General features: G+C 52.5%; 1 protein-coding gene across 1 annotated transcript; it reads right to left on the minus strand.

Moving 5' to 3' along the window:
- Positions 1 to 89: 89 nt before the first annotated feature.
- On the minus strand, positions 90 to 362 carry JN550_005145 (uncharacterized protein; the record flags this gene model as incomplete). The annotated part of the gene is made up of 1 exon (XM_049316740.1): positions 90 to 362. The coding sequence occupies one exon, from the start codon at positions 360 to 362 to the stop codon at positions 90 to 92; it is 273 nt and encodes a 90-aa protein (XP_049172946.1).
- Between the last annotated feature and the right edge of the window lie 12666 nt (positions 363 to 13028).

A 13028-nucleotide genomic window follows, 5' to 3' on the forward strand; every position in this document is an offset into this window, starting at 1 on the left:
TTTCTGTATGCAGGCCCAGGGTGTTCCACAACAGTCTGGTTGTTGCAAGTACAAGCGGAGCGTCAACCTCCTCTTTGCGTGTCGACTTCTTAAGCCCGGATAGCAGACTTCTCGCTGAGAACTGTGTTCTTACGCGGCCTCATGACAGCATCCTGGCTGCTCATGCGGCGGTCGAGAGCCCTTTCCAATTTAGCGCCCAGGGCCAGCTTGCTCATGTTGGCCGTCTTCTCCTCCGACAAGATTACACGCTGCTGGCTCAAGGCCTTGTTCTCCATGCGGTCGAGCCCCGTTTCAATGGTGCGGATCTCGGCGTGGGCGCTGTCCGTCGACTGCATCGTGGGGGCGAGCGAAGGCGCCTGCATGCTGAATTGGCTGTATCGTACAGATGTGCGCGCCTGTAGGGTGGGAAAGCGGCGGTTAGCGATGTGTGACCTTGCGAGGTTGGCGTAGACACTTTTTCTAGGCACGGCGCAGGGCGTAGGGCCGAGGTTCCCAGACCATTGAAGTGTGAGGAGAAAATATGGAGTTTTGTGGATTGTGATCAACAATTGAAGAAATCAAGTGATGTGAGGTGAGGAATATTGTCGATGTGGCATTCAACCGCTATCTGCCTCGTCACTAGGGAGGCCCAGGGTGACGACTGGGTCGAAGTTGGCCAGTGAATGACGACAGGCTCCTTGGTACGCTTGGGCAAGCTAGGCTAGTGATACCGGGCACTCGATCCCAAGAAATGTGCAAGGCGACGAAAAACAGAGTAAGCGGCAGGGACAACGTACCGAGGGGGCCATGATTGGGCGGGATGAGTCCAATGAGGTAGGCATGTCGACGTCTTTGTTTGATCACAAAAGATAGAGTGGAGGTCTCGAGTGCCGTGGCCCGACAAAGACTGATGTCTGCAGCGCTCTAGAGGCGAGTTACCGTAGGGCTCTTCTGGTTCTGGGGGCTCGTCTATGGGCGTGCCAGGAACGCTGTTGCGCGAGTCGTGTGTCGCGATCGGGGTCCAGAAATGGTTGTGTTGGCGTGGGCGCGAACTAACAAAGTCCTGAAAGCGGTCTGACGATGTGTCACGATGGTTGTTTTCTGAAAAGGCCGGCGACGAGAGACAGTTCTGGGAGCGACCTGACAGACGCAACGGACGATCAAGAAACGCAACTAATAAAGGACCGGCGCAATCGACGCGTGAAGGGGCAGCAACGCAACAGGGCCGAAGGGTACTGTAGAAGGCGCGAAGGATAAGTGAAGGGCTTCTTCAATGCTGCGGCGATGCGAGAGTGTGGTGTGGTTCCAGTGCGGACGGGAAGGGTGCGATGGACTGACTGATAACGGGAAGATGGAGAGAGCGCAAATCAAACTTCGGTATCAAGCGTTGATGTCTGGGTGTCAGTGCTGCATGGGCGTATGGGCGTATGGGCGTACCATAACCATGCGTGATGGCGGTGGTGCATTGAGGCCCAGTGGCCCAGGGGCCCAGGGGCCCAGGTTAGTTAGCCGCCGTGCCTGCAGGGTGGAATAGTGGTTGAGTGGGACTGGACTGGACCGGCCTTGGGGTGACCCTCCCTCCACGTCCCTTCTGCCCTTCTGCCTTTCAGGCTCTCCCCCTCGCTAAGAAACGTCTGACCACACAATCGACTGCATTGGTGACCCAAACCTGGGACCCTGCGATAGAGCTGTGCCCTTGCTCATCAGGTGCGCATCCTGTCGACCCTGCTGTCCTATGAGAATTGTGCGCCGGCCGGAGGCCCTGCAGTTCAGCCCTCGTCACCGCCCTCCTCCCCTCCTCTCCCTGGCCGGCACCCCAGGCGGATCAGCCAGGATGGAGATGTTGCCCATGGATGTCACTGGAGTCTGAAGCCCCCTATTACTCCCTATCCCCCTCGTGCTCCATCCAGTGCCCTGTCAAGCAATTAGGTCTCCTCGGCGTAATATTGTGCAGCCTGCCAACTGCTCCCCGAGCCTCTCTGCCAAACCTACCCAAGGAGATGTGACGATGCCCGTCAGGTGCATCGGCTGGCACCTAATTCCTGGCCCGAGGTCCTCAGAGGCATCCATGGAGCCCGCGGCGTGGCGAGACGGCAATCACTTTAGCCCACACGGCCGCAGCGCAATCCGACGGCGGCCTTCTCCTAGAGGGACGCTGTTTGGCTGTCATCAGACGTTTTAGCCCGGATTTGGACGGCGCCGGTCGCCCAGGTGGGCAGCTAAGCGGGCAGCTAAGCGTGAGGGCCAGCGGGGTTTCCGGGATCGCATCTGCCACCCTGTGCTTTAGCGCTGAGGTGCCACATGGCCATATGCGGCCAGCGTCAGGACACACCCTGACACCCTGACACCTTGCAGCGTGCCAATCCGCCACGCCGCGTGGGCAATCCATCCATCCTGCCAGCCTGCATAATCCAGATTCGCGAGGAGCTGATCACGGCCTGCCACAAAGTGCTCATGTACAAGTTGGAGCAGGCAGCACACATCCAATCTCTTGGGGGCCTGACAGCTTGCTGGTGCTTGGGAAGCAACCGTGACTCCGCTCCTGGCGCTGGGAAGGTCGAGGGTGGAAAACTGCTTTCCATGCTAATGACACCCAAATCAAAGTTCCTTTGGAGCGCACAGCGCCGCTGCAGTGCTAGCTCCAGGAACGGTTCTGTTCCTCAGCGTCAGGCCCAAGCCAGCTCCGCCAATCCACCACCAACGGTTTCTTATGTAACGCGCCAAAGCTGATCGGTGGAGATTAGGGCCAGCGATCCTCGCTGTTTCAGGGCTTTGGGTGATTTGCATCATTCGCTATGAAGTCATGGCGCCAAGTGCCAGTATCTATCGTCGTCGATCAAAGAGAAAATTCGTCCGTCAGTCCGCCCTACCCGATATCATAGCGATAACTACACATTTGCTCGGCCATTTCCTTTGGCCCCCAAGCAACAGGGACAGGAGCGCGGCGCACTTTTTCATTGTGACGTCGCTGTATGAAATCCGACAAGCCGACAAGGTCCGCAGAGGCCCTGTCGCACTCCGCCGACGGCATGTTAAGTTAACTTTTAACGCCCGCGGAGAGCGTCGACTCAATTGGCGGTGGTTCTCGGTATTCGCGTTCATCAATGATAGGGGCTCTCTTCGTCCTGGACGTCTGCCCCTGGGTATGTCAAACGCACGTAACTTGTGGGTGAATCCACCAACAATGTGCCTGCCACTGGCACCATCCGCACCAACAATCTTCGCCACAATCTGCAGGTTGGAGCATGTTCCTCAGTTACCCGAGTGCCTGAAGATAAGGTAAAGACCAAAGCCGTGTTGTGACGTCTTACTGGCGGGGCCTCGCTTCTTTTCTCACTGCACATTATCTATCATGATCAAATCATGTCGATGGGTTGGTTCACAACTATCCATGACGAGACCTGCGAGGTCGTTTCTCGAACATCGGTTTCGCAAGCTGCGAGATCACCCCTGTTTCCGGGTCGCTTAAATCCTTCGTGCTACAGGGGTTCGGCACGTGGCAGAACGGGTGTGCGGGAAGGTTTGTAGCGCCATATTTGAGAGCATCTAATTACCTACAAACCGCTTCTTGCAGTTCTGCAAGGTGACTGCTGCAGCTTGTGCGCCAACGCGCAGCACACATGCGTGTCAAAGTTGCGGTCTGCCATCTCCAGCACATGTACAAGACCGGGAGACTTGGAACATTGGCATGCACCCTCGGTTGGGTTATGGTCCTAGGGCACACACAGCATCGTTCGGCCGATTGCAGCTTGTGAGCAACAGGATGAAGATCTCCAAGAACTCGAGACCCCGTAGTTTGCCCAATGCTGCGCGCACTTCTTACCGACGCATCACTTCATCTCGAGCATTGCCGATCCGGCCGTGTTCGGCGTCGTGTAAGGGGCCACCGCATCGCGCCGCCTTGAACCTCTCAGCTGGGACCGCTTCGTGTGACGCTGTGGTCAGAGAATCTTGTGTGACAAGACAACCTTGGAACAGTGTGATGTCCCACGAAGCCATTTGCTGCCCATTTCTTTCGCTATGTAGTCTACTCGATGAAGCATACCGCCTACGCTGGGCCAAAATCGCTACACGAGCGCACAAGAATGTGTCTCAACCTCATGAACGGCCATTGTGACGTACGTGTATTGGGAAGCGCTGTCGGGTATGAACCTGCCCGAAGGTCGTCATCCTTGGAGACCGGTCACTGCAATGCAAGTCGATTGTAGCTTAAGCAAAAAGTAATCTACAGCTTATTGTATTGGCAACCCCTTGATCACTCAAGGATCCGGGAGCATTTCTTCGCTGCCCAACCCAAGCGATATTTGTGAACAATCTGCGAGCTCTGCTATGTTGCGTCCGCAGTTTGTGGTAGCCAGGATTGTCAACAGCCATTCAGTGGTGATGACTGCGGCGTTGGCCTTTCTTCTTTCCGCTCGAAGATTTGCTTTTCTTTGATGAGTACTCGATGCCCATGTCATACCCTAGGCTCCCTGATGAAGCAGAGGACGAAGACGAGCTTGACACCTCTTCGTGTACCGTCGGAAATGTGACGTAGTCATATCCATGGCCTCGTTTGTGGGAACCTCGTGCAGAACTGTATCCGGATTTTCGGCTTCCTTTTCCTTTGCGGACCTCTGTGAAGGACAGCTCGGGTGATGAACCCCTAGAGGACACTGCGAATGGTCAATGGCTTTCCATCAGAGCACCAGGGCCAACTGTCCATCTTACCATTCCTACTACATTTATTGCAGCAACCGTGACCGCAAGTCTGCCAACCGGTTGACGGAAAACCTGACGGCGTCCAATGAGCACCGAGACGGGGATCGCTGGATTTCCCACTGCACCACCCTTGTGAGTTAGTGTCGTAGCCGCATTGGCAACATGTCCAGCTCCCTCTCAACGATTTGTAGTGGCAATTCTGCAGCGGACAATCACTGTTTGAGGGCTGAGGAGTCGAGTAGATTGGGTTCGAGCAAGGCGTTTCGTACCCAGTATCCAGGTCGAAGATAGCTTCTGGGCAGTAAAGCCATTTAACCGATGTGTGTTGGCACTTGTGATAATGGGGATGTCCGTGGCACATCTTGTTATCGAAAGCGGGAAAATAGCTTCTTCAGAGGCCGCCAGGTCTTTCATCGAAAATCCAGAGTTTTCATGCAACGATGTTGTTGCTGAGACTATGGCTGGAATATAAGGGTTTTATACGTGCCTTGGTTTTTCTAGGACTGACTCAACTCATCTCTTTCAGCTTGGCCATTTCGATAACATTGTTTCTTCTTCGCTACTAGAGGTCACTTCAAGCATTCTTGTGGTCCGGTTATACCCTCGTACCCTACCGGCATGACAAGGAAGTTCTAGGCTCGAGAGATGACAGGATGGAGGCCAGAGAATGAGGTTCCGAACCAATGCATGTACTTGCAGGAATGCAGACCTACGTGTCTCTCCTCAGGGCGGGAGAATGTCTCACCCGATCCCGCCACCCCGTGTCAACAAGTTTCCTACCAGGAGATCCGTCTCACCTGGTGTCTTCCGGGCATGACACAATACCACCATCCCACAGCACCACACCGGACCTCATCCTACCTGCTCCAATCGGCCTTGTGCTCAAACCAGGCTGACACTTTGTTTTTATCAAGAGTTCCAGATGGTTGGAGGAACGAAACCGCCGAATCTGCAGCAGGCCGAAAACGGTCGATGACACGATCTGGAACAGGCAAGCGAACCAGGCATATAGTCCGGGGTGTAGCATCTAGATCTTGATCTTGATCTACATCTTGCATCTCCATCGTACCAGCAGCCTGGTGGACGGTGTAGGCGATACAGGGATGTTTCCCACCCAGCCTCAAATCTTTAACGGAATTGCCGGGGTATGAGTCTCAGGTCATAAATAGCACTGCTAGGAGGGATTGCTTTTGTCATCTCTCAACTTTTCTCGAGCTCTTCCATGGCAGACGTTGATTCCAACCCGCATGAGTAGTCCGCTCGGTTCGTCCCGTTCCTTGTTCCGAGGAATGTACTACGCGTTATGGAGGCAATTCGAGGCTCCAAGGGCTGAAGCATTCATCCATCCTACATGTCATTGGAAGGCCGCCCCTTGTTCAACGATGACGCTGCTACACACCATCACAAGTCCTTGCCGGCTCAATAATTCACCGTCTGGCATATATTGAATCCAGCGCCATGGATCCGGCTTGACTCACGGTAGGCCCCTTTCAACTGATCCTAGTAGCACAATCGGCTGGACTGATATTAATGCTTATCAAGGCTTCTCTTCTACCTTTAGGCAACGACAGGTGGACAAATCCGCAACCCGCTTCCACATATAGGGTTGGAACATACATCCGCTCAATTGATAATATCACCCCCTCTACATTGTCTTCGGTTCATAATTCGCCCTGTCCGGGTCGGGTAGCCAACGCGAAGAAAAACCACATGGGTGCCGAGCCGAAACTCACCACTACCACCCACATTCTCACAGATCGATATATCGTGACCCGCCCGTCTGTTCACCGCTTCTGAGTTTTCACATCTCAACCGCAGCCTCGCAGGTCTCACAGCAAATGTGTTCGCACCGGTACTCTTGTCGATCGATGATCATGACACAACGACAGCGTCCGGTGTCATTCCACTCTTTTCCGCACCAGCAGCAATTCCAGTAGCCTCCCCGGAGCTCGAAGGGACAGGTCGACAATGGACACTTGACCTGTTGCTCAAATTCTGGTGGTGGTGGGTACGGCACAGAGCTGCGGGTGACCTTTTTGCAAGGCTTCCTTGGCTTGCGGGAGGACTTTGGTGGTGGCGGAGCCTCAGAACAGTAAGCTATTCTTGCAGTGACGTGCTCACAGCGGAGGGTGTAAGTAGTCTCCGTGCACATGATGGACTGGGATGGAGTTTTGAGCAGTGAATGTGGTCTCTGATCTTTAAATGGAGGTGATGTGAGAATCCTCGAATTCAATGATGGAGAACATTCGTCACAACAACCTTCAAAGACACGAGCTCCGTTTTGTATCCACGAAACGTTTCCTTCCACCAGCCTGGCAGTGACCTCTTAGGTAGCCATCAAATCTCCATACTCGGCGACCTCGTAGCTGAGCCCAACGAAAACATTTTCCATTGGTGACCGCAGGGCCCATGTTCACACAAGATTGAGACTGGCTGCCACGTTTCTGCCTTTTGAGATTATCGGATAAGGCCCTCTTCATCCTTGTTATATTCTTAATGACTGCTGACTTCGGCGGATTCTCATCCCCAGACCGCCGTCGGAAAAAAAAAAAAAAAAAAAAAAAAAAAAAACTAAGCGACTAGCAATTACAGGGTGAGTCCTGACTCCTAGACATAGGATGTGCACTCACCCGCAGAGCTGCTGAGCGGTACGAGGCTTGCCTGCCGCAGTACGTTCTATTTACGTTTACGAGACTACAAATGAGATAGACCTTGCGAGGGACTGTTGCTGTCGGAATAGCTTACCAATATTGGGTCAAGTCCCACAAACAACACGTGGTTGGTCGGCGATCGTCGGAGGGCAATCGAGAGCCGCCGGGAGGAGTAATAAAAAATCGATAAGAATACTTAATATTGTGGAAATAGAACCAAATAGAAGACAAGACACCAGAAATGAAACAAGAAACCAGGATTTTCCCGAGCCATGAACTTTCCGGTCTTATACATATCGTACAAGTGACGTCTTCGGACTTCTCTTGTACTCAGCCTCTTTCTCCACCAGAGCTCCGATCCCAGGTAAAATACGAAGGGAAAAGGGGTAGAAGAAAAGAAAAAGAAAAGGAAAGACAGGTCGGGAAGTTCCCACCTCTGCTGAAGACACTTTCCCGCTCCATATCCGCTCCGCAGACGTTCCGCTATCTCCCATATGCCAACCAATTCTCACCACTTCAAAGATCCAAAGTCTCAGCCCCTTGAGTTATGCCCAGCCAAGGCGGGCATCACAACCCGCAAAAGTACCCATGTTCTGATAGGAGCCTCGCCTATCTCCGAGACAGAAAATCGTCATGGCTGTCTATTCAGCTGATGTCTCCCACTCAGCTTTCCTAGACTCCAAAGCTCATTTCTTCGCATGAGATCTCTCTCGGCTTTACAGCTCGCCTCAGCTGTCCGCCCAGCAGCCCTGACATACGACATGATAGCACATGGTGTCGGGTACCTTCTTCATGGGGTGCGCACACCACCTGAAGGTATTGCCGCCGCAGCCGCACTGGCAGCAAACCCAGCGGCAGCCCAGATCCTCCAGCCGACACCCTCCCGAGCTGCAGTGCTGGCTCACCAAGCAGCCGCCTGCTGCGCACGGATTGTTGTAGTCGACGATTCCTTCGACGATGTTGTACTCGGGCGCATACGTCACGTCATCACACGGGTGCTGCACGTACTCCGGTTGCGGCTCGTGGGCTGTTGATGTCGAGGGCGGCGACGAGGATGGCGATGGATGAGAGCATACCGTTGTCGAGAGCGCGCAAAAGCTGTACTGCAGGCTATAGTCGATGTCTCGTGTGCACGGCGGGATGTGGTGATAATGCAAGTAGTAGTAGGTACACATTGTTCTATCCTGCTACGCTCGGCTTGCCGCGTGGTGGTCCGGCTCAGCTCGGGGTGCTTGATAGTTGACAAGGGCGATGGAAGCCGACCAGTATAGATCCCTTATGTACTCATACACGTAGGATATTCGGCGGTAGAGGAGAAGCTCAGCTTGCAGGCAGGCAATGGCCGAAGCTATAGGTTATGTGACGAATTGCCGCAGCGGCGCTCGTGATGTTCAATCAGCACTCGAGAAGGTTCGAACCTTCGATGCTTCCGTGAAGCACGGAACAAGGCAGCCAGGTTACCGTACGATTTGATCTCAAGAGCTTCGCGATGAGGAGAAGAATAGTCCACTTCAAGGACAGGGTAATCTTAAAGATAAGACGAAAATCAGGCCATGGATTGCGGTTAGTTGCTTTTCGTCTCATATAATAACTTGTTTGCTGCCAGTTATCTATCGTATGAAGTCTTGATGTTCCAAAGTGCATACAGATTCCTCGAGACTCCGCTGCCCATGGCCAGATAGATTCATCTTATATAGGCCTTGTAATGCGACTGCTTCACGTGTGTTCACGTGTGCCTAGACCATCAACGACCCCGTCTCCCTTGGTTGAGCGACGATGGAAGTTCCCTGACTGGGAGACTTTCAAGCTCTTGTGCTCTCTACGCCGTCCATCGCCGAACGCCTGTGGATCCGAGGGTGCGCCGCAGCCCGTGGGATACACCAAGGAGGTTTGGCCCCTTGTTTCTTCTGTGGCTCTGGTTTCCCCCGGCTCAACAATCGGTGACAGACGGAATTTTGAGCGGGGGAAAGATGGAAAATGACAGGGGACAAACCCCGGGTATGGTGAAGGACTCACGATACACTTTTTCCTCGTGGTTCCAAGCATGCGTATCCGTTCACAGAGCTGGACAATTATTGGCAGCCCTTGTCCAACATATCGGCCAAAGTTTCCTACAGCGGATAAGGGAGCGTGTTTTGCACGTGGCGCCGTTGTCATAGTAGTCGGCAAACACCAAAACTTGGAGTTAAATGTCATACGATGTGCGAGAATACTTTCGGGGAAATGGGTGTTCTAAGACATGAGTTGAGACATCGAAGTAATGGAAGCCGGCTGCCCAGTCCCATGATTTCGGAAGGCAGACCCAGATCATAGAATATCACAATGGACGCGAAACCTTGATGCTAGGCATTCGATTGATCAACTGATACGAGGAGGGTGCGTAGCATAACGAAACTTGGATGGACGAAGTCAACAGTCCTCGAGGTTTGTGAGGATCGTGGCGGCAAACAGCTGGTCTGCATATCACCCGCGACAACGCCATGAGGCTGAAGGACCATAGGAACGCCGTTCAGTTCGGAGGTCTCCGCTCTCCTAGAAGTAGCAGGCCAGGCTATGGTCCCATTGCCAAAACACATGCTGTACGATAGCGAGCGGACCTTCTGACGGGCATCTATCGCCGGATTGAATAAGTTGTGTTACAGCGCACTTGTGTTAGAGTTATTCTGTCCGAGTTATGCGGGCTTTGGATGCATGCCACGGTTCTGTCAACTTGAAGCTCCTGCATGTAGCAGTTCGGATCATCCTGTCGTGTCAGAGTGAATAAGGTTGATTAAAAACGGTCTCGGACGCCGCTACATTCTCACTGCAGCGCGACTAGAACTTATTTACCCGGCACATGTTTCCCGTATTGACTCGCAAGTAGTTCGTTGGGAAACAAAGTATGGATTACCGCTATGTAGTAGTACAAAAATGCTCAGCCCAGTATACACAAGCGAATATCGGGAGGAGAATGGCTGACCAAGATTTTGGTCCAAGGATAAAGACCCTAGCGAATAGGAGAAAGGAAGTGTAAATTATTCTATAATATATAGAAGAGTTCTGATGCTGATTCGTGGAAAGAGAAGGCAGATGATTATAGAAAAGGAATTCAGAAATTGTGCGTGTTCGGGAAAGTCATGCACTCAGCGCTTATCAACATGCAGAAAGATATGCAACATGGGTGCTTGCTGTTGATATTCTAAGCTCAAGAATCGGACTTGACCGCATTATAGGCTTTGTGACTAGTTGAAGAACAGATAGGTGTGATTCTGACTCAGGGGCTGGACGAGGGTTTTCGACGAGGACGAGAACTCCTTCATGCTGTCGCAAACGATGACAGCATGTGCCATTGAGGAAGAACACCTGAAAAGAGACGTTTCTACCCCCAATCCTGTGTAACACCATTCAAGCCTGAGACATCTGACTGTGAGATGTAAGAGCGACCAGACCCAAGAAACCATCGGGAGTCACGCTCCTGGACAAGAAACAACAGCAAAGAAACAATGCACATTGTTGCAGACCATATGGCGGGCCTCCATTACACCAAGTCGGCTGATTTTCCGCTTTCTACTAACGCCATACTGCATGGGCCTTGGTTGATTTGGACTGTGCCGTGAAATCAGGGTACCACAAAGAACGCCATGCTGCCACTCGCCGCTTTTGGACGATTTCTCGAAGCCACCATGCTGGCGTTTGAGTGCTACAGGCAACCGCAAGCAGTTATGTTGAGCTGGTTCACGTGCTCCTATGATGGGCTCAAGGTAAGTCATTCAAAGAACGAAAAGTGGCATTCGATTCCACTGGAATATTACCCGATCGGCTAGTCTCCTACCAAGCCCAGATTTATGCAGATACACCGAGCACCTGCCGTTATCGTATTCTTGACATCAACCACGAGGTCAACTAATCAATCAGAAGAGGGGAAAAGAGACGGAAAGGCACATCGTTGGGCTAGCAGAGGTCCTATGAAAGCCCCTGGACAGTCGCCCAACGTCAACGTAAGGTATCGGGCTGAGACCTGCATATAAACCAGAATGTAACTCGATGCTATCCACAAGGCAGGCAATTCTGAGACCGTGGCCTCAATCTAAGCCGCGCGGCGTGAATTGCGAACCCGTACATGGAATGCGTGCTCGGTCTTTCAATGGCAGTCGATTACTGTATCTGTTTGCCGATACATCCGACGAAACAGCCAAGCATAGCAGTCGCTGAACCACCAGTTTCTATTGCGCGACCACATATTGGGTATTTTAACCATTCAAGACCTGATGTTTTCCTCCAAATTAGACGAGACAGGACAGACGCGAACAGGTCACGGCTCCAACAACTTAGAAGTACAAGACAGGAGATACTTAATAAGAGACCGCAGTAAGACTGATCAGACTCCTGTTAGACAGGTTGAACGTTTCCACGCGGGTCGTAAGTGGAGGCCCTACGTGCTGCGGAGGTCTTTCAAGAGTAGAGTGCCTTGGTTCCCGGTCGGCTTAGTCGAAGGACTGAGGGTGGAAACACCAAAGTTGTGCAGTTGGTTGCTAAAGAGGAAGGAAACAACAGGCTAAATGATACCAATATTACGATCCGTGTATGGATCTCTCCCTCCTCAATAATAGGAGCTTGAGATTTGAGTTATGAGACGTCGCCGTCTGCTTTGAAACGTAGTTTCGGGGTATGGAAACGCAGGCAATCAATATTTTGCGTAGAAATATTGTCAGTTAAGCTGATGGGATGCGCACGGTACAGTACCTGTTCTGGAGGCTTTCTTGAAGCCCTGTGATGGCAGTATCGGCTCTTGGCTGATGCATCGTGACAAAAGCCCCATCCTACCTCGACATCAATCACAGCCGTCAGCAACTCCAGCCTGTATACCGAGACTTCCGAGTAGCATGGGGCCGTTTAGCCGCCACATCCGCGCATGACTGCCCACGAAGTGGGCAAAACAGAGCATGTGCAGCGCCGTGTTATGAGAAGTCCCCACAGACTTGCCTAGCTACCGTGTCGTCATTACGGAGTGTTTCGAAACCATAAAACACTTAATTGTGTACAAGAATCGTTATGGTGAAGCTGCGCGATATATGGCAGCATCCGATGAGTACCTTAAGTTAGCTTGCAAAGTGTGGTTCAGCGGTATCAGAGCAGGGTTTCTCGCTAGAAGTATCTAAGGCTTCCACGTGTCGTAGAGCTAATGCGAGCTAAAAAGTGTCAAAATCAGATCGGTCCAAACAACCGGGTGCCGCAGCTTTGGGTCATCCTGGGGGGAGGGAAGAAACTTGAGGCGTTCATGTAAGCCCGAAGTGAGCCTGCAGGTGGTGGTTCAAGCCCTACGGCTTCGGCAACGGGTTTTGAAGTCGAGGCGCAGGGCGGGCCGAATGGGATATCAAAACACGCGGCTCTGATGAAATGAATGAAGTCTAAGCCCCTTTGAACTTTTGTAAAGGAAACTTGTAACAGCAAACAAACAAGTTGATTATCGCTTGAGAACATAGAAATCTCCTGCTTGACATATCTGCGCGGCTTGTGACTTCTCTTGATGATCGCGACCGCCCCCCGTGATCTCATTGCCCACCGATCGGCGCCTTTCGCCGGCCCACATGGTGTCACACAAGCCCAGTGCCGCCCAAGGCGGCCGCGCAGCCTTGCATTTGCTCGCCGGTTGTCGCATGGGGATCCTGCAGTGTAGCCCATTGAAGAGGGGGTCATGAGAGCCTCAATGGCCCGCTG

This window comes from Neoarthrinium moseri (assembly GCF_022829205.1).
Source record: "Neoarthrinium moseri strain CBS 164.80 chromosome Unknown scaffold15_Wmoseri_CBS_16480, whole genome shotgun sequence".
NCBI lineage: Eukaryota > Fungi > Ascomycota > Sordariomycetes > Amphisphaeriales > Apiosporaceae > Neoarthrinium > Neoarthrinium moseri.